General features: G+C 34.6%; 1 protein-coding gene across 4 annotated transcripts in view; it reads left to right on the forward strand.

Moving 5' to 3' along the window:
- Positions 1-83: 83 nt before the first annotated feature.
- Positions 84-23,027, forward strand: part of LOC149782291 (caspase-6-like) — a 63,685-nt gene continuing 40,741 nt past the window's right edge. Inside the window, exons 1-4 of one of the 4 annotated variants that reach the window (XM_089933672.1) lie at positions 84-168; positions 5,429-5,571; positions 15,112-15,520; positions 19,415-19,512. In XM_089933672.1, the coding sequence (XP_089789798.1) occupies positions 5,437-5,571; positions 15,112-15,520; positions 19,415-19,512 (642 nt within the window). In that variant the 5' untranslated portion in view covers positions 84-168; positions 5,429-5,436. Of the gene's footprint in view, positions 169-204; positions 470-912; positions 932-5,428; positions 5,572-15,111; positions 15,521-19,414; positions 19,513-23,027 lie in introns of those variants that run through there. The other 3 variants (XM_089933673.1, XM_089933674.1, XM_089933675.1) reach the window with 3 other exon arrangements.

The following is a 23,027-nucleotide window of genomic DNA, read 5'->3' on the forward strand; positions in this document are numbered from 1 at the left end:
TGAAATTTATCTCATGAAGCAAACAACTTTTCATTTAAATATTTCGTTTCGTCCTTTGTAGATTATGTCATGATACAACTTTAGGAATTAACTAGGGGTTTTCCGTATTTGTTCCTACACATAGAAGTTTGGCCTCTGTATTCTGCCAAATATATAATCTCATAATCAGTATAGAAAAACTTAATATTACAATAATACTGAAAATAGCTGCTGCCACTGTCTTACTAGTATTCCATTTTAAGAATTTTAAACATTTTATTGTACAATCCTGTATGCCAATTTTTTAACACCATTTTATAGTTGTCATCTAACAAGTCATTACATGTAAACAGTATTCAGCTTAAACTTTGCATCATTTCTGATACGTATTTGCTATACTAATTTGGTAGCTAGTATTTGATACTTGATCAACAAAACAGTGCAATATTCTATTTGAATTTTCTTATTATTTTTCAGGATTAACTAACAGGTATAGAAAGTGTTCTGATTCTATCATAATATATGAATATCTGAACGTCACCATAACTATTTTGTTTATCTACTGATATTTCTATATTGGGGCCCTGAGTGGCAAGATCACTGACATCTCACCACTGTCCATGAGGGATTGAGTCTCGGGCTTGCCAAACACATGGGCTCGTGTTGTTGCTATAACAATTTACTTGTCATACATGCACAATACATATATAAATTTACTTGTCATACATGCACAATACATATATATATATATATATATATATATATATATATATATATATATATATATATATAATAAAAATGATATGGCAAATAGCAATCCTTTCAAGTGCACCAGATCCAGCAAGGGATCATGTGTGTCGGGGATTGATTAGGACAATGCAGACAATGAAGAGTGAAACTAGTATCTATCTAGCCTGGGCGCTTTTGACTCTTTAATGAGTCTTTTTCAAAGGTAAATACAAAACATAGACAAGACAAACAAATAAAACAGAAAAGCGGTTATCTTTTCAATACTTTACATGGCTGTATCTACAGGAATTCAACTTTTTGACTTTATTATGTTTCAGCTAGTTAATTTCAGCTTGTTGCTGATACTGGAAAATATTTTATATTGACCTAGAAATTGATGACCCTTAACGACATCTGTTATTTTATATAAATTTATGTAAGTGTAAATCATATCCCAGATATTTCATTGTTATAATAGTCATAGGTTATTAAGCAAATTTAGAAAATTATATATATAATCATAAATATACACCAGACAGAACGGAAAGTGCTATCCCTGGATTCCTATAGAAGAATGCTTGATAAAAGTAGGCAGAATTAATACAGATAATACTATCGTACAGGTTAGAGAATTTAAATTCATACTCTACAGAGATTTGAACCCAGGTCCGTGGGTAAATGGCACTGTGTAGATACATGAGAATTAATTACTAGGTTGTCATGCGAGTGTGTCTGCTACACATGATTGCATATAACACTGATTGAGTAGCATCATTTTTTGGTGATGCACACAGGCGGTTGCAGGTGGGGCAAGGGACACCAGTAGTTGGGGGTGGCTGGGATACAGTTCTGTGACGTCTTTCACAAGCTGCAGCAAGATGCTGATGGTGGTCAACTGCGAAGGTGGAACAGGCTTTTCTGGTGAGGGCTCGCCAGTGGCTTCTGTCTGAGGCAGCGAGCTTGAGCTGGTGGAGTTGAAGGTCTGTCCATTTGATGTGCTTCTTAAGATTGTCTTTGTAGCTCTTGCGAGGGCGGCCTTGGTTTTGGTTGCCCTGGGCTAGCTTGCTAAAGAACAGCTGCTTTGGGATTCTGTTTTGATCCATGCGGATGACTTGGCCAGTTCAATGAAGCTGAGCCTGGATTAGTTTGGCTTTGATGCTTGTTGTGTCGGCTCTTTCAAAGACTTCCTGGTTGGTGAATTGGTCCTGCCACTTGATCCACATGATGGATCTCAGGAGCGCTGGTGGAATTGTTCCAACTGACTGATATCCCTTCGGTCGACAGTCCACGTTTCACAGCCGTACAAGAGAGACGTGAGGACAACTGCATTGTACACTTTCACCTTTGTTGACAGGCTTATGTCCTTGTGCTGCAAGACCTTGATTCAGGGTTATTTGAGTGCTTGACTGGCTTTTTTGGATCCTCGCAGTGATCTCTTTGTCCAGGGAGCCACCACTGGATATTGTGCTGCCAAGGTATTTGAAACCATCCACATTCTTCAATGGCCAGTGGTGTTGCAGGGTTCTAAAGGGACAGTGTTTGGGGTGTGCTAGAAGAGGACTTGTCTTTTCCAGGCTAATTGTAAGTCCAAATAGGTTGGAGGCTACAGAGAACCTGTCCACGATTGCCTGTAGGTGAGCCTCTTCTTAAGCCATGAGAGCACAGTCATCTGCAAAGAGTGCTTCAGTGATGAGTCTTTCTAGCGTTTTGGTTTTTGCAGCTAGGTGACGAAGATTAAACACTGATCCATCAACACGATATCTAATGTAGATACCAAGGTCAAGGACACAGATGCCATGGAGCAGTACCTGTGTGAAGAAAAGGTTGAAGAGTACTGGAGCAAGTACATAGCCCTATTTGACACCCTTAGATATGGGTAATTTCTCAGAGGGTTCACCGTTTGAGAGAATGTCTCCAGTCATGTCATCGTGGAAGAGCCAGATGAACCAGAAGAGCCAGATGGTAAACTTCTGAGGACACCTTGGCTTCTTGAGTTCTACCCACAGTATGTCTCTGTTATCAAAAGTCTTTGTCAGGTCCATGAAGACGGCATACAGATTTATGTTCTGTTCAAGACACTTCTGTTGGACTTGTCTCACAGTGAAGATCATGTCAGTGGTGCTGCGGTCTGGGCGAAAACCACACTGAGACTCAGAAAGGTTATCTTCTGACACTGCTGCAGTAAGATGGTTGAGAATGTATTTTGCCAGCTATGGAGACCAAGGAGATGCCTCTGTAGTTACTGCAGTCCACATGTGTGCCTTTATTCTTATAGTGGCACAATTGATGTGTCGCGGAAGTCGTCTGGCATCTCCTCTTTCGTCCAGATACTGATTAGCACATCCTGGAATGCCTCCAGAGTCTGTTCATTGAGAGCCTTGTACACCTCCACTGGGATACCATCCTTTCCAGGTGCCCATTTCATTTGTTTAATGTATATATAGCACATGTATCTCAGGTAAATTGCAAGCAACAATACGAGCCCATGAAAACGTGGGAAAGTTGCCCCCCATGGGTTGGTGGTTTTTCCAGGGTTTTCCTGAGTTGTTCCTCCCCCAAATTTACTGACTGCCATGTGTGACCTATCATGTGCAGAAAAATAGCATGAAACTCATAACAACAATTTTATTGTCTATAATGCTACATTTCTGTGATTTTGTTTTCGTCCTGTATTAGTTTTGGACTCTTGTGGAATCAATGTTTACCTTTTACAATATAATGCAAAGCCTATTATTGGAATTGAACCATTTTCTAGTGTTTCCTATGACTATATAAAAAACTATATAACTATTTAAAAAGTATAGAATAAAGTGTTTTGTTAATTTCATGTGCATTTTTGACAAGTTAATTTTCTATGGTATTTATGTATTTTGTTTTGCCAAAAGCATATTGTCATTGATGAAGTTAGATATATTTAATTATTGTATTTTTTTTTATGTTATTTGATGACACACACATTATAAACCCACTCCGGGCAAATTTTCCCTGACAGATTTAGAAAGGTCAGAATACTAAGTTTATAGGCTGTTGGTTTAAAGTGTCCAAGAGAATGGTTTACTTATGAAACTTTCTAACAGCCAGTGCGACATCAGTCAGAACTGTAAATGAAATACTTTGGTGATAGCATTGTTTCTCAGAAAATAATTTCAAATTATATCTGGAAAAGTTAACAAGATATATTAAAATACCATTTAACCAGTGCTAATTCAGATATCTCAAGATAAAAATTGTATAAGCTATCTTATAAACTTTGTATAATAATTTATGTGAGATCTTATTAAGTTTGTGATGCATTATGTTTTTAATAAAATTTATTCCAGCTAGATAGCGTATACACTTTATGAGATTATTTAGACACATCATAAGATATTCTATAAACAATATAATATATTTTGTATACAATTTTAATATAGTCATATATCATATAAATTTTAGAAGGTAATTTAATGTTGTTTATAGGACAGCATATACATGTATAATATTATAAAGTTATATTTTTTCATAAGATCATATGGTTAGAATAGGAATATATCAAAATTTATTTGTTATGTTTAAAGATAAAAACTTGATAAGATAAAATAATCTGATGAAGATAGTCTGATGAAGTTAGCAAGATAATCTGATGAAGTTAACAAGATAATCTGATGAAGTTAGCAAGATAATCTGGTGAAGTTAATGATGAAGTTAACAAGATAATCTGATGAAGTTAGCAAGATAATCTGATGAATCTGATGAAGTTAACAAGATAATCTGATGAAGTTAACAAGATAATCTGATGAAGTTAGCAAGATAATCTGATGAAGTTAACAAGATAATCTGATGAATCAGATAAAGTTAACAAGATAATCTGATGAAGTTAACAAGATAATCTGATGAATCTGATGAAGTTAACAAGATAATCTGATGAAGTTAACAAGATAATCCGATGAAGTTAACGATAATCCGATGAAGTTAACAAGATAATCTGATGAAGTTAACAAGATAATCTGATGAAGTTAGCAAGATAATCCGATGAAGTTAACAAGATAATCTGATGAAGCATCTAAGAGATTTAATAAAATAATAAAATCTTTTGTAAGTGGTCAATTCAAATGTCTAATTGTTTTATATCTTATTGTAGAAGAGCATCTCTTATAACCCTTATAATGTGATGTGATTTTTATTTTTAACTTAGCTTTAACAATTTTTCAGTCATATCGCTACGATGTCTGCAGTGTGGCAGTTTATAGTGATGTCTAGCACTGGGGCATCATGCCGCAGACATGTAGCATGATGTCCCACCCAGTCACATTATCCTGACACCAGGCCGACCAGTCCTAACACTAACCTCTTAATGCTGAACGCCAAGCGAGGCAGCTGTATAACCCTTATAAGACATCTTGAATCTTTTTGGTTATAAAAATTGTATAAATGTAATTAGATATTTATTTTTTACATATTAATCTATAAATACAACTTATAAAATACACAATATATCTTATATAATTAATAATTTTATAATAATTATATATATATATATATATATATATATATATATATATATATATATATATATATATATATATATATACATAGTTTATGAGATGTCTAGTTTCTCAGATAAATACCAATTTGGCTGGTCATATATAACGCATTTCATAATTCCTGAGATGACGGTTGCCTTTTTCCCCCCCCTCACATATATGCACTTTTGATTTTCAGTTTCTCTTCATTTTTCTAGTTCTCAAAATGGATGATAAAAACAGACAGATACTTCGACAAAACAGAACATTCTTAGTCAACAATTTGCATGACATTCATACTATCTGTGAAGACCTCTATTCATGTGACATTCTCACGGAAAGTATGCGTAGTGAGATAATGGTAAGGACACATTTCTTTGACATTAAGGCATATATAAGTTTCCATTCCAAAGGCATATATGTTTCCATTAAGAAGGCATATATAAGTTTCCATTCCAAAGGCATATATAAGTTTTCATTCCAAAGGCATATATAAGTTTCTATTCCAAAGGCATATATAAGTTTCCATTCCAAAGGCATATATAAGTTTCCATACCAAAGGTATATATTGCTTTCCATACCAAAGGCATATGAAGGTTTCCATACCAAAAGCATTTGCTGCCACTAAAAGTGCATTTGTCCATATTTCATGGCAACTTCTTCAGAGCTACTGTGAAAAGTAAATTAGTTTTATGGGGGTCTAGATTGTGCTACAGGAATACATTATAGTTGCTTATTATTTATGGTACCTATTAGGAATAAATACTTTGAAGGGCAAGAATGGCTTGTATAAATTATCAAGATTTTAATGAAATGTGTTATGCAACATATGACAGACAGTTATATCAATTGCGGTAAATACAAAAGTAAGGACTGCTCGATCACTATTATATTAAGCCGCAAAACAACAACAATATACAGTTTGACCCCGTTATAACATGGTGCTTGTGGTCCATAGAACCCAACTGTGTTATAGACAAAACAGCATTATAACCAGCCAAGTCAGTTATGTGAAAAAAATTATGCATGTGGGGTGGGGGTTATAAAAGTGTAGCAAAAATGCATCCTTTGGATTAAATGAAGACAAACTAGTCTGAAGTACACTTGTATATTGACAACTTACATTTCTGTAGTACAATTCATAATCCATCAAGTACTATACATGTACATTTATAATATAAGTCCCTGAATTCTAGTGTAAATCACATGTTATAAAATCTATATATTAGTCACATCCCATTAGAAAACACAAATAACACATATATATAAAACAAATGGTACTCCTCATCTGATCTGTATCCAATTGACATTAAACAGTTCACTGGATATTGTCGTGTGTAGCATGTGGCTATAGTTGTTCACATACCACAGGTGCATGTACTTAAATTGGGCCACGATTTTGGTAAGCTGGAGACAGATATCATTCTGCTGAGGCTACCCAGGGGATGAGGCTATTCATAGGGAAATGAAAACATGTTAACAAATTAAAAAAGTTTAACAAACATCTTTGTGAGATACCCCATCATCAATAAAGTTGACAGCCAGATATCTATCATTTCAAAAGCGTGGAAATTTAAATTATGTTTATGCCACCATTGGTACTGATTATAAGCATAAACTTTTTGCATGTAGAAGGGAAACTTTCACAGCACAGTAAATGTGTTCCATGCAACTATCCATCAGATTCCATTGTTTTTTAAAAAAAGTTTGGTGTTGACTTCCTTTGATGAAAGGTTCTTTTTTTTCATTGAAGATTATAGTTGGCTTTCTTTGATGAAGGTTGCATGTGTTATTGAAATCACCGCTAAAGGATAGCATTGGAGGACCAAATTAATGCTTGTTTCTTATTGTGATGGCAACATCAATTAATTGTAGAACATTGATTGAGACTGATTTTTTAATTCATTTTCATACCTTTTATACAGAATGATCGGTACTTAAGAGGTAATCAGTTTTCTTTGAAGTTCCAGCTAAACTAATTTTTCTGGGTACATTTAAAAGAAAAGGAATTAGCTATTGTTTGCTCAGTTGTAGCAGTTACTGTTCCTGCCTTCAAAGGTTGGTCGATTCTTGATAGTCTCGGTAGCATGACTATTGAAGTGTATCGCAGCATACATTACTCAGTCCAAATGTCAGCATAAGTGGATTATGATATAACAATGCACTGTTATGATCGTTTGTCACTATGAACAAGGATTTTTTTTTATGTAACAATAGGTAGATTCCAGTGCATTTTGTATCAAGTTTGTTGCTTCTGTGCTTGGTGCCTCTGAATTTCTCCACTCCAAACCCAAGATACAAGTTTAAATAGCCTACAATGTTGCAGAAACACAATCGCCAGATGGTATATTTTATTGACAATAAAAAAGATCACATTTTGTGACATTGGTGAAGCCCAGCACTTTCAATGTGTGCACTTTTTAATGTTATTTTTTGTACCTTTAAGAAAAGAAAAAAATATTTGTTTATGTGTGATAAAAAACATGTATTTCAGGAGTCATGCCACAATCATCTTATGTTAGAATTCATACATGATCTCTTTCTCAAAATGATAATAAAATTTTTACACATTATTATTGGTACTTTTAAGAAAGAAATATTTTTCTTGTATGAGAAAAATACATGTATATGAAATTTTGGGAGCCTCGCCATGATCGTATTATATCTGATGTTTTATTATAATCAAGTGTGCAATAGCAGGGCATACTGTATATGGTAGGGCTAAAATTTATACATGATTAGGCCCAAATGTATACATGGTAGGACTCAAATTTATACATGGTAGGGCTCTAACTTATATATGGTAGGGCTCAAATGTATACATGAAGAAAGAGGTTAATTACTATTAGAATATTTAATAATTGTCTTTGTTTTTCTGTAGAGTATAATTGCCAGTTAAAAATAATAAACTTAAACCTTTCAATCAGAATTTTAAAGGTCAAGTTCACTCAAATGTATGAATGGCAATCCGTGTTGTTGTTTAATAAATTCTGTTAACCACCTCTATAATGTTATGGTTAGGGTCCACAAAGTGCCTCTGCATTATATAACATGAGGGCAGGATGGTGCAAAACTGCAGGATGCAGTGACACATCTACCAACTTAAACTGATGCATATTAAACACAAAATACTTTAAAAACAGTAAATACATATGACTGTTTTGTTTAGCACTGAACCATGAATTGGTACATATGTATAGAAATATTGACAACTGAATAGTAATTCTTTTGAAAATGTGCAAAAGAAACAATTTTTAGAAATTGTAGATTCCATTTGATCCCAAATACTTAATTTCTTACTAATACACTGAATTTTCAAAAACATTTATACATATTTGACATGTCCAAAGCGACCAATTTATAACCAACAATAAAATGCGCAAATCCGACATTATGAGTTTGTAAAGAAGGGACTGATACTTGTTATAAAATGCATAATTCAGATGATCTTTTTTTAAAAGGGACTATTTTGATTGACAATTACATGCATAAATCAGACATTGAGAGTTTTTAAAAATGGACTGATTTTTGAGTGATAATTACATGCATAAATCAGACATTGGGAGTTTTTAAAAATGGACTGATTTTTGAGTGACAATTACATGCATAAATCAGATATTGGGAGTTTCTATCATGAGCTTATATTTCCACTTGAACAATACATTAACTGAAATTCATATACTGGTATTGACCTTGTAATGTACTTGAGATCATTAGCTAAGACGTATAATACTTCCTCAACTAATTTTGGGAGTAAACCATTTGATATCATGTGTAAAGTGTGATCTCCAAAAATCACATGAATCATTTTCAAAAAGATAAATAAAAATACATAAATAATAAAAAGGACAAATAAATAAAGCCATATAATCATTCAAGCATAAGTTGAAAACTATTGCTTTGCACTATTGCAGAGCAAAAAACAGGGTGTAGTATGGTTCATTATAACAGTCAGTCCCTCCACCCACACAACTTCATTGGCTCTGTTCAGTTTTCAAGAACAGTAATTTTACAAATAAAATAACAAGTGGACTGTGTACGTCTGAGAGACTTAAAACTGACATTTTTGGAGGGGAGGGTGGCAGTGACAGTACATGCCTTTGTAAATTTGGGAATTAAAATTTATTTCAAAAATGACTTTGGTGAACAGGTGTAAGTTGTAATATCACAATTGATTGAGCAGGCATTGGTTGTCTATTTTGTTCCCTCAAAAGGTAGGTAAATTAATTGATTTATAAATATGAGTGAGAAACATTTTAGACTCATGCATTTCTTGGTACTTGGTTTGAGCAATGATGGGAGTGAAGACTGTGTGTGTGTGTGTCTGTGTGTGTGTGTGTGTGTGTGTGTGTGAGGTAGTTAAGACACACAAAGAAAAATTCAAGGAGCTAATGCTTTTTAAAAATGAGGAAGAAGTAGACATATTTTTTTCTTCAAGAATACAGCACTGCTTGCCATTTAGTCACTCAAACTGTTATTTATTTTGGCATTAAAACTTTGTAGCACTTTAATAAATTGTTGAAATTGTTGTAAAAATGTATGGGAGCCAATTTTTTATAAATAGAGTATGGGACAGAAGCAAAGTCACTCTTGACAAAATAGTGGAAAAATCAATATATGAAGATAACGCTTGCAGTGAAAATGTCCATAGAAAATATGACTTGAAAATGTCAATGTAAAAAATGTAATTGTCTGTAGAAAATATGAACTGAAAATGTCAATGTAAAAAATATAATTGTCCGTAGAAAATATGAATTGAAAATGTCAGTGTAAAATATATAATTGTCTGTAGAAAATATGAACTGAAAATGTCAATGTAAAAAATATAATTGTCTGTAGAAAATATGACTTGAAAATGTCAATGTAAAAAATATAATTGTCTGTAGAAAATATGACTTGAAAATGTCAATGTAAAAAATATAATTGTCTGTAGAAAATATGAATTGAAAATGTCAATGCAAAAAATATAATTGTCTGTAGAAAATATGACTTGAAAATGTCAATGTAAAAAATATAATTGTCTGTAGAAAATATGACTTGAAAATGTCAATGTAAAAACTGTAATTGTCTGTAGAAAATATGAACTGAAAATGTCAATGTAAAAAATATAATTGTCTGTAGAAAATATGACTTGAAAATGTCAATGTAAAAAATATAATTGTCTGTAGAAAATATGACTTGAAAATGTCAATGTAAAAAATATAATTGTCTGTAGAAAATATGAATTGAAAATGTCAATGCAAAAAATATAATTGTCTGTAGAAAATATGACTTGAAAATGTCAATGTAAAAAATATAATTGTCTGTAGAAAATATGAATTGAAAATGTCAATGTAAAAAATGTAATTGTCCATAGAAAATATGACTTGAAAATGTCAATGTAAAATATATAATTGTCCATAGAAAATATGAACTGAAAATGTCAATGTAAAAAATGTAATTGTCCATAGAAAATATGACTTGAAAATGTCAATGTAAAATATATAATTGTCCATAGAAAATATGAACTGAAAATGTCAATGTAAAAAATGTAATTGTCCATAGAAAATATGACTTGAAAATGTCAATGTAAAAAATGTAATTGTCCATAGAAAATATGACTTGAAAATGTCATGTAAAAAATATAATTGTCTGTAGAAAATATGACTTGAAAATGTCAATGTAAAAAATATAATTGTCTGTAGAAAATATGAATTGAAAATGTCAATGTAAAAAATGTAATTGTCCATAGAAAATATGACTTGAAAATGTCAATGTAAAATATATAATTGTCCATAGAAAATATGAACTGAAAATGTCAATGTAAAAAATGTAATTGTCCATAGAAAATATGACTTGAAAATGTCAATGTAAAATATATAATTGTCCATAGAAAATATGAACTGAAAATGTCAATGTAAAAAATGTAATTGTCCATAGAAAATATGACTTGAAAATGTCAATGTAAAAAATGTAATTGTCCATAGAAAATATGACTTGAAAATGTCATGTAAAAAATATAATTGTCTGTAGAAAATATGACTTGAAAATGTCAATGTAAAACATATAATTGTCTGCAGAAAATATGACTTGAAAATGTCAATGTAAAAAATGTAATTGTCTGTAGAAAATATGAATTGAAAATGTCAATGCAAAAAATGGAATTGTCTGTAGAAAATATGAATTGAAAATGTCAATGCAAAAAATGTCATTGTCTGTAGAAAATATGAATTGAAAATGTCAATGCAAAAATATAATTTTAGAAAATATGACTTGAAAATTTCAATGCAAAAAATATAATTGTCTGTAGAAAATATGAATTGAAAATGTCAATGCAAAAAATATAATTGTCTGTAGAAAATATGACTTGAAAATGTCAACGTAAAAAATGTAATTGTCTGTAGAAAATATGAACTGAAAATGTCAATGTAAAAAATATAATTGTCCATAGAAAATATGAATTGAAAATGTTAATGTAAAAAATATAATTGTCTGTAGAAAATATGAATTGAAAATGTCAATGCAAAAAATATAATTGTCTGTAGAAAATATGAATTGAAAATGTCAATGTAAAAAATATAATTGTCTGTACAAAATATGACTTGAAAATGTCAATGTAAAAAATGTAATTGTCCATAGAAAATATGACTTGAAAATGTCAATGTAAAATATATAATTGTCCATAGAAAATATGAACTGAAAATGTCAATGTAAAAAATGTAATTGTCTGTAGAAAGTATGACTTGAAAATGTCAATGTAAAATATATAATTGTCCATAGAAAATATGAACTGAAAATGTCAATGCAAAAAATATAATTGTCTGTAGAAAATATGACTTGAAAATGTCAATGCAAAAAATATAATTGTCTGTAGAAAATATGAATTGAAAATGTCAATGTGAAAAATGTAATTGTCTGTAGAAAATATGAACTGAAAATGTCAATGTAAAAAATATAATTGTCCATAGAAAATATGAATTGAAAATTTCAATGTAAAAAATATAATTGTCTGTAGAAAATATGACTTGAAAAAGTCAATGTAAAAAATATAATTGTCAATAGAAAATATGAATTGACTAGAATAGGGACTAGAATAGCATTATATAACTGAAGCTAAGAAAAATATTTGTGTGTGTAAACAGTCCAAAATATTTTAGCTACCTTTGAAAATAAAGGGGAGAAAGTCATTTCTTGGAAAAATAATAACTGATTCAGTGAATTTGAAATACTAAATGAAATTAAAATATGAATGCAATTCTTTATGAGGAACTGAAAATCTTTAATGGATATTGTATTTCACCTCAACACACCTCTGAAAAAAATGGAGAGTTCTGTACTGTACATGTATTGGACAAATGGGAAAAACATTTGAGGCATATATGATTATGCTAGCAAGATCTCAGATATATGGTATTTTATGTCTGTGATGTGTGTGTATGTATGTATGTGTGTGTGTATATATATATATATATATATATATATATATATATATACAGTGTGACCCCACTATAGCATGCTCCATTATAACATAAATTCAGATATAACACGGTCGTGGTGTGGCTCTCGAAATTTCATATACATGTATTTTTCTCATACACGAAAAAAAATTGTTCTTAAAAGTATTTTAAAAAAAGTGAAAAGTTTATTATCATTTTGGGGAAGAGATTGCATATGAATAATACAAGATGATCATGGTGTGGCTTCTGAAATTTTATATGTATTTTTCTCTTACACGAAAAAGTTGTTTTTTCTTCTTAAAAGTACGAAAAATAATGTGTAAAAAGTTTATTCTTGGATCGCGTAGGGCTTAGCCAGTGTCAAAAACTTGGATTTTTTCCCCCTTATTTGCAGCAAAATATACCATCTGGCAATTGTTTTTTATTTTATGTGCTGTGAAAGTTTCCTTTTTGCAGGGAAAAAGTTATGCTTATGAACGTTACCAATGGTGGCTTTAAATACAAACTAACTTGTACCGACTTGGGACATACTGAAAAGTAAATGTGCTTTGTCACTTGTTATGTGATTGTGCTATGTTTTTCCACTGAATTCAAACCAATATTACCTGTGACCAAATTATTGAATATTTTGAATCTCTTTGTGTGCATGTTTTTGATGGAATCACTTGTATTGTGGATTCGATGTATGTGATGAGATTCGCGGGTGAGTACACGGTGTTGATACTTTATTCATGCTATAAATTAGACATGTATATATATAAACATTATTCACATGTATGTACCAATTTGTGGTTCTCTGAATAAAGTAAACTTTTATATATGCCTTCTCTGTTTTCACTACAGGTGTATTTCTCATTAAATATGCATTGATTTAAGATGGTAACTGTGCCACAGCTCACTGTTTAATGGCTATCATGCATGCCTTATCATACAGCTGTCTGGTCATTAGCTGTAATGTTTGCTGTATCATACAGCTTACTGGTCATTGGACTTTAATGCTTGCTGTGTCACAGCTTACTGGCCATTGGCTGTACTGCTTGCCTCATCTTGCAGCTTAATGTCCATTGTATGTAATGAATGTTATATACAGCTTTCATGCCATTGGCTGTAATGCTTGCTATATCATACAGCTTTCTGGCCATTGGCTGTAATGCTTGCTGTATCATACTGCTTTCTGGCCATTGACTGTAATGCTTGCTATATCATACAGCTTTCAGGTCATTGGCTGTAATGCTTGCTGTATCATACAGCTTTCTGCTAGTTGGCTGTAATGCTTGCTGTATCATACAGATTTCTGGCCATTGACTGTAATGTTTGCTATATCATACAGCTTTCTGGCCATTGGCTGTAATGCTTGCTGTATCATACTGCTTTCTGGCCATTGACTGTAATGCTTGCTATATCATACAACTTTCTGGTAATTGGCTGTAATTCTTGCTGTATCATACAGCTTTCTGGTAATTGGCTGTAATGCTTGTTGTATCATACTGCTTTCTGGCCATTGACTGTAATGCTTGCTATATCATACAGCTTTCAGGCCATTGGCTGTAATGTTTGCTGTATCATACAGCTTTCTGGCCATTGGCTGTAATGTTTGCTGTATCATACAGCTTTCTGGTAATTGGCTGTAATGCTTGCTGTATCATAGGTGGCGCTCACCAGATAATATGTACTTTTGAGAGAGTGACGTATGTAAGGTGAAGTAGTTCGCATTTAAAACATGCACAGTGGAGAGAATGTTGGCATATCTCTATGCTACATTAATGTAATGTGGATGATATTTCTTTTGGATATTGTACTTTTGGAAATTTTACATGATTTAAGTACACTGCTAACTAAAATGACTGCTCCCTTGTGTTAAAAAATCAGTCTGAATTAGTCTAAAGTGCACTATACATAGCAGCTATTAAAATAGGGAAAATGAATTTTGCCAGACTAGACAATACCAGCTTCTGAAAGTGCAATGAATGAATTACCAAATATATAAAATGTAAAAAAAGTTATCGGCTCTTTTTTTATACAATTGACCTCTGAAGTTCAGGAAGTGAAAATGACCAAGTAGAGCTAGCACTTTTTTGAAAGGTTCACATTTGAAGTAAGGCCAAGCTGTATACTCTGTAACCCTTAGTACACCCATCAATCATACACCAAAATAAAGGGATTTAAAGGTTCTTTGCATTATACCTAAGATATACAAGGTCTTTTTTAAATAGCCAGTATAACCAGTGAGGAGAGCCGGGGAAATTCTTTTTCTTTAAAATCCTAACCCTATGCAAAATGTGAAACTGTACAGCGCCACCATACAGCTTTCTGGTAATTGGCTGTAATGCTTGCTGTATGATACAGATTTCTGACCATTGGTTGTAATGCTTGCTGTATTATACATCTTAATGACCAGCTTAGCATATCCTTTCAGTCTCTCACTGGTCTCTTTTTCATTTGCTGTTTTCATTCTTCTTTTTCAGGCAGAATCAACACTGATAAAACAGAGTAGAAAACTCTTAGACATTTTGCCTAAAAGAGGACAGCAGGCTTTTCATTCTTTCCTTGAAGCTTTGGTTAATAATGGTCAAAAAGAACTTGCTAAAAAACTAGATCCATCTTTAGTTGCTACACTGTTGTCAAATGACAACCAAAATCCACCCATAGTAATCCAGCAAGAGTCGACAAAACAACCTCCTGCAGATGAGGTCAATCAAAGCTCCTCTTTGATAACAAGTCCAGCTGGTGAAAATCCATCTGTTTCTGGTGCAGCTGGTGAAGAAACAGGATTTCAGGCTGTTCATGGACCCAAAGGAGTACAACCAGAAGATGTTAGGGGCCCGAAAGGAGTTTGTCGCCAGGAGTCAAGTTCACAGCCTCTCAGTATTAAAGGTATGTGTTCAGTATTTTCATTTATTACATGACTGCTTTATAAATTTCAGTTTGTTTTATGTGAGTGCAGTCAATGATATTTGATATAATTGATATCATTGACACATGAGAAAACTGAAAAGCAAATTGCCTTTTTATGTGAATGCAGTCAGTGATATCATTGCCATTTGAGAAAGCCATGAGTGCAATCAGTGACACTAAAAATGATTTCGTTGACATATGAGAAAGCTGAAAAGCAAATTGCTTTTTTATGTGAAAGCAGTCGGTGATATCATTGACATATGATAAAGCTGAAAGGCAGATTACCTTTTTAGATGAGTACAATCACTGATATCATTGATATATGGGAAAGCCATGAGGGACTAATAGAATCCTTCATATTTGTCAGTATAGGATAGGAAAATTCCACTGGACTTTCTGAATTTTATATTAGACTTGAGGCTGTTTTGCGTACCTGGTGCAAAACCTTGATCCAAATTTTCCTATCCAATACTGAATCATACTGAAAGTTTATTTTCTCACATATCTGAGCAAAAAATGAGAGTCAAAGTCAGAATAGTGTATTGTGAATACTGATGTAACTTCCAAACAGCAAAACTTTTACTAAAAATTTCCTTATCTAAAGATAGAGGATAAAACATTTGTTAACTTCAAATATTTTAAACGCATTTGAGCTTTTAAAGAACAGTGATCGACATGGCAGTGGTAATGCCAATACACAGTATTTAAACTGTGTACTGCATATGACATACACATTGATACAGATGTGTACTGTATATGACATACACATTGATACAGATGTGAAAGGTGAAAAAATTAAATCCATTCTTATCCATAAGATTAATCAAGACATGCAAAAATATAATGAAAAAAAATAATGAATTAAGTCATCAATTCAGCTTGGATGTAGAACTGATATATCCCTTAGAAATAATAATGAGAATAAGAATTTAAAACAAATTAATGCTCACAACAATGGCTATTTTGTTACACGAATTAACAAATGTATGCAGTTTAATCAGTACAAAATGGCCTTTTAATAGCACCAATTACTTATCCTGCCACAGTTGCATAGCTAATCTATTTTCGTAGCAAAATCTCACAGGCCACTCAGTGTGAATACATTCTTCCACAGAGTGGAGAAAAGTCAGTATGACCTTTTGCACACGACTCTGAATGTCACAATGTCATGTACGGAAGGTATATATTATCTGTCATCCTTTTTCATGGATGCCATACTGTGTACATGTCTGCCAAACTGTCACCCGAGAAATTATGCCTTTAGCAGTTTACTGCAAATAAAAAGCAAGTTGCTTCTGCATTTTTTAATTACACTCATTGTTACAACTGTCTGTTCCTTTTAATAAGAAATTGTATTATAGCCTAATTTCCCTCGTTAGAACTTAATTCTTGAAAGGGCCTTTGAGGCACATCATGTTCCATCTTTTAGGAAAAAGGTAGACAAATGTTCCTTGCATATACAAAAAACATTGAAGGTATTGGGTAAGTCCTTAAGTTTGTCTGAAAATGAAAATAGGCCTTTACATAACGTTGAGGACATCGTTTTCCTCTATCTTCAATTTCACATTGTCCACCAATTTATCTTTACCCATGCCGCATGTTGACATTGCATATGTATTTGCATGTTGCTTTAATAAACAAAAGTTCACTGGTGAATTATTTTATTTTTGTAAAGAAAAAATTACAGGTAATTTCTATGAGGTCAACTCTGTTGTTTACTTTCTGCGACACAGTGTTCTTAGTGCATACACAGATGTGTGTGTGTGGTGTGTGGTATGATATTGCATGCAAATAGTTGTGTTCCCAGTGACATAAATTCATTATTTCTTGTTAACAGGATAATAAATGGAGCTGTGTGTAGCTTATTTGGTAGAGCATGGGACTCACAATCAAAGGATCTACACCTGACCATGCCAGCCAATTTGTACTCCTAGCTAGCTGCCTTGGTGTGTCTTTGGGAAAGACACTATACTCTATACTTCCTCCTTCCATGTCTTACATGTTGGGACAAACATCTTTGGGGGACAGTAAAGCCCCTCAAGAAGTAGGGTCTAGATGTCCAAACATTCGATCAAATTCCCTCCTGTAGGGAGATGACATTTATCATGTCTCTAACAGCATGCATGCCTCAGTTGGTTACTCCCTCCTGTTTGGGGAGGTAGATCACTGTGATAGCAGGTTGCACCCTCCCATTATGAGGTGGAGCACGCAATTGTGAGTTGCACCCTCTCATTAGGGAGGTGGAGCACCAGAATAGCAGGTTGCACCTTTGTTGAAGGAAGTGGAGCACTGCAACATATTGCCCCCTTTTTTAAGGGAAGCAAAATACCACTCCCATGATGCTTAGATTGATAAATCAGTTGAAGAAGAGGTCTTCTCCATCTATCACTCATCATTCCCACTGTGTGGGGACATAGTAAGGACCAAACTGCCCCTTTTCCCCTTCTACCATCTCACCCTGTGCACAATTTGCAACCCATGCACACAACTCAGGCTAGATTCAGAGACCACATCAGTGTTCCCCCTTCCTGAATATACCTATGAATCCACCTCAGGGCCCATTGTCCATTATGCCCACAATAGCCACTTGACCTTGCCCTCACAGCTCACGTCCCACCATCACCTTTTCACCAGGTGACTTCCACTCAGAAGCTAAAGGTATTACATCATCTAAAGTAAGAGAGGAATTCGTATCTCCCCACTGTAATTTGTGATGAATCAGGGAGCATGGCGCTGAGTGCTCCTATACCCCATCCATCAGAGGACATAGTGATGCCCTGCCACTCTCCAATTCAGAGCATCCTTGACTCTGATGATGATGATGATGTCCTCTCTGTCCTCATGGTCTCCAATGAGTTGAGACAGAAGCTGCAGCATTGACACTTTCTCTCAGATGGATGATAAAGAAGAGGTATGGTCATTCGATTAGGCAATAAACAAGGCTTACCCATGGTCTTGTGCCCCAAACCATCAGGAACACAGTCCAAAAATCCTTTACATTATGGAAGAGATCTCAAGGGTACCAAAACAACCACAGATATTACTCTCTCACATTTATCCATGATTGAGAAAATATCTCAGAGGTTTTCAAAGGGCCAAAATATTGCTCAACAATGTAGAGGTCACTAGCCTATTCCTCCCTCAACATTGAGACCCCTTATTTCTTCTTCCAGCTACCGGGTAATTCCTACCAAACCTCCTCCTTTGGATGCCAAGGTGGGTATTTCTGCAGGAGTCTGCCATGCCATTGCATCAAAACAATTGATGCCAGGGAGCAGAAAACCCAATTGCATGTGATCATAGATTCACAAGCTAACCTATTCTCAGCTACATCCTAGCATGCACTCAGTGTTGCCATGTAATTATCATCAGAATTTCTGCACATCTGCCATGATGCTGCATTGGACTCATCAAAGGTCTTGCTTAACTACAGTAAAGGCCATCTAAGGGCTGCTCCTCTAGACCCTCTTTGGGAGCCTCATTCCTAGCATGGCTCCACAAGACTTTCTGGATTATCAAAATCGATCTTTCACCTCTATCAGAACTTTTCCATCTAACAGTTATCCTTTAGGAGGAATATAAGAAATAATACACTTAACTATTAGAAGGATTCAGTCTGTCACACTTAGCATTATTCCAAGTCCGCCTAACGTCCATCTGAAATACACCCTGAATCCACCTAAAATCCAGGTGGAATCTGCCTAAAGTCTATCTGAAATACACCCTGAATCCACCTAAAATCCAGGTGGAATCTGCCTTAAGTCCATCTGAAAATCACCCGTAATCCACCTAAAAACCAGGCGGAATCTGCCTAAAAATTTTGTACAGGATGATGTCATTTTAATTTCCATCACAGTAATTTGTTTATTTTAGGTTGGGTGGAGAAATTAGATATCGCATTTGGAAGCAAAGATTTCAGCATAACTCCATTGGATGACTCAAGGGCAAGAAATCTGCCTCAATCCCAGAAGGTACTGCTCTGTATTATAAAATAGTAAACATCAAATATATCTTAAGACATGTATTTCATATAAAATGTATCTCAAGACATGGTGTGTAGCTCAAGGCAAGACATGTATTTCATACAAATGTATTTCAAGACATGGTGGGTAGCTCAAAGCAAGACATGTATTTCATATAAAATGTATCTCAAGACATGATGTGTAGCTCAAGGCAAAACATATATTTCAAGATATGACATGGAGCTCAAGGCAAGACACATATCTCAGTCCCACAAATATCCAAAGGTACTAGTGTATAATAACAAACTATTTGTGTGCATAACGTTTATCTCAAGACAGAAGGTGTATCTCAAAACATAAAATGTATCTCAAGACATACAATTTATCTCAGGACATAAAATTTATCTGAAGTAAAGATATTTGTCTTAAAATATTAACTGCACCTCAAAACATTGATCTTTACCCTGAGATGTGGTTAAAGCTAATAATAGATATCTCACCTTTTAATAATAGATATCTCACCTTCTAATAGTAGATATCTCACCTTCTAATAATAGATCTCTCACCTTCTTGTCAAGATGTTTACTTAATAGCTAAGTTTCATTAAAGTACCAGGTTTTACTCTAGGAAACAAATTAAAGTCACATAATTATATTTTTCTCTAAGTGACACCCCATCTAGTCAATATTTATATTTGGGCGAAACTGTAAGTTATGGTCTAGACACATTTCATTCATATTATGTAGAGTTTCATTTAACCATTATGTTGTTATACAGCCTAAATGGCAATTGTGTTTCCTTAAATTGACCCTCAGCAGCACAATATATATGCAAGTATAGCATGGTTAGTCCATACTGGGAAGGAGTCCAGATTAGCATTCCACAACAAGTCATCATAGCAAGTATAACATGGTTAGTCCATACTGTGAAGGAGTCCAGATTGATATTCCACAACAGGACATCACTGCAAGTATAACATGGTTAGTCCATACTGGGAAGGAATCCAGATTAGAATTCCACAACAGGACATTAAAGCAAGTATAACATGGTTAGTCCATACTGGGAAGGAGTCCAGACTGACACTCAGCAACAGGACATCAAATCATGTATCACATGGTTAGTCCATTTGGGAAAGGAGTCCAGATTGACATTCCACAACAGGACATCAAAGCAAATATAACATGGTTAGTCCATACTGGGAAGGAGTCCAGATTGACATTCCACAACAGGACATCAAAGCAAGTATAACATGGTTAGTCCATACTGGGAAGGCATCCAGATTGACATTCCACAACAGGACATCCGTACTGGGAAGGAGTCCTGATTGACATTCCACAACAGGACATCATAGCAAGTATAACATGGTTAGTCCATATGGGGAAGAAATCCAGATTGACATTCCACAACAGGACATCAAAGCATGTATAACATGGTTAGTCCATATTGGGAAGGAGTCCAGATTGACATTCCACAACAGGACATCAAAGCAAGTATAACATGGTTAGCCCATACAGGGAAGGAGTCCAGATTGACATTCCACAACAGGACATCATATCAAGTATAACGTGGTTAGTCCATATGGGGAAGGAGTCTAGATTGACATTCCACAACAGGATGTCAAAGAGAGTAATAACATGGTTAGTCCATATGGGGAAGGAGTCCAGAATGACATTCCACAACAGGACATCAAAGCAAGTATAACATGGCTAGTCCATACTGGGAAGGCATCCAGATTGACATTCCACAACAGGACATCATAGCAAGTATAACATGGTTAGTCCATATGGGGAAGAAATCCAGATTGACATTCCACAACAGGACATCAAAGCAAGTATAACATCGTTAGTCCACACCAGGAAGGAGTCCAGACTGACACTCAGCAACAGGACATCAAAGCAAGTATAACATGGTTAGTCCACACCAGGAAGGAGTCCAGATTGACATTCCACAACAGGACATAAAAGCAAGTATAACATTGTTAGTCCATACTTGGAAGGAGTCCAGACTCACTCTCAGCAACAGGACATCAAAGCAAGTGTAACATGGTTAGTCCATACTGGGAAGGAGTCCAGATTGACATTCCACAACAGGACATCAAAGCAAGTATAACATGGTTAGTCCACACCAGGAAGGAGTCCAGACTAACACTCGGCAACAGGACATCAAAGCAAGTATAACATGGTTAGTCCATACTGGGAAGGAATCCAGATTGACATTCCACAACAGGACATTAAAGCAAGTATAACATGGTTAGTCCATACTGGGAAGGAGTCCAGACTGACACTCAGCAACAGGACATCAAAGCAAGTATAACATAGTTAGTCCATACTGGGAAGGAATCCAGATTGACATTCCACAACAGAACATCAAAGCAAGTATAACATAGTTAGTCCATACTGGGAAGGAGTCCAGATTGACATTCCACAACAGGACATCAAAGCAAGTATAACATGGTTAGTCCATAATGGGAAGGAGTCCAGATTGACATTCCACAACAGGACATCAAAGCAAGTATAACATGGTTAGTCCATATGGGGAAGGCATCCAGATTGACATTCCACAACATAACATCAAAGCAAGTATAACATGGTTAGTCCATACTGGGAAGGAGTCCAGACTGACACTCAGCAACAGGACATCAAAGCAAGTATAACATAGTTAGTCCATATGGGGAAGGAATCCAGATTGACATTCCACAACAGAACATCAAAGCAAGTATAACATAGTTAGTCCATATTGGGAAGGAGTCCAGATTGACATTCCACAACAGGACATCACTGCAAGTATAACATGGTTAGCCCATGCTGGGAAGGAGTCCAGATTGACATTCCACAACAGGATATCATATCAAGTATAACGTGGTTAGTCCATATGGGGAAGGAGTCCAGATTGACATTCCACAACAGGACATCACTGCAAGTATAACATGGTTAGTCCATACTGGGAAGGAATCCAGATTAGAATTCCACAACAGGACATTAAAGCAAGTATAACATGGTTAGTCCATAATGGGAAGGAGTCCAGACTGACACTCAGCAACAGGACATCAAATCATGTATAACATGGTTAGTCCATTTGGGAAAGGAGTCCAGATTGACATTCCACAACAGGACATCAAAGCAAATATAACATGGTTAGTCCATACTGGGAAGGAGTCCAGATTGACATTCCACAACAGGACATCAAAGCAAGTATAACATGGTTAGTCCATACTGGGAAGGCATCCAGATTGACATTCCACAACAGGACATCCGTACTGGGAAGGAGTCCTGATTGACATTCCACAACAGGACATCATAGCAAGTATAACATGGTTAGTCCATATGGGGAAGAAATCCAGATTGACATTCCACAACAGGACATCAAAGCATGTATAACATGGTTAGTCCATATTGGGAAGGAGTCCAGATTGACATTCCACAACAGGACATCAAAGCAAGTATAACATGGTTAGCCCATACAGGGAAGGAGTCCAGATTGACATTCCACAACAGGACATCATATCAAGTATAACGTGGTTAGTC

This window comes from Sinohyriopsis cumingii, chromosome 15 (genome assembly GCF_028554795.1).
Source record: "Sinohyriopsis cumingii isolate HCF-2022 chromosome 15, ASM2855479v2, whole genome shotgun sequence".
Taxonomy (NCBI): Eukaryota; Metazoa; Mollusca; class Bivalvia; order Unionida; family Unionidae; genus Sinohyriopsis; species Sinohyriopsis cumingii.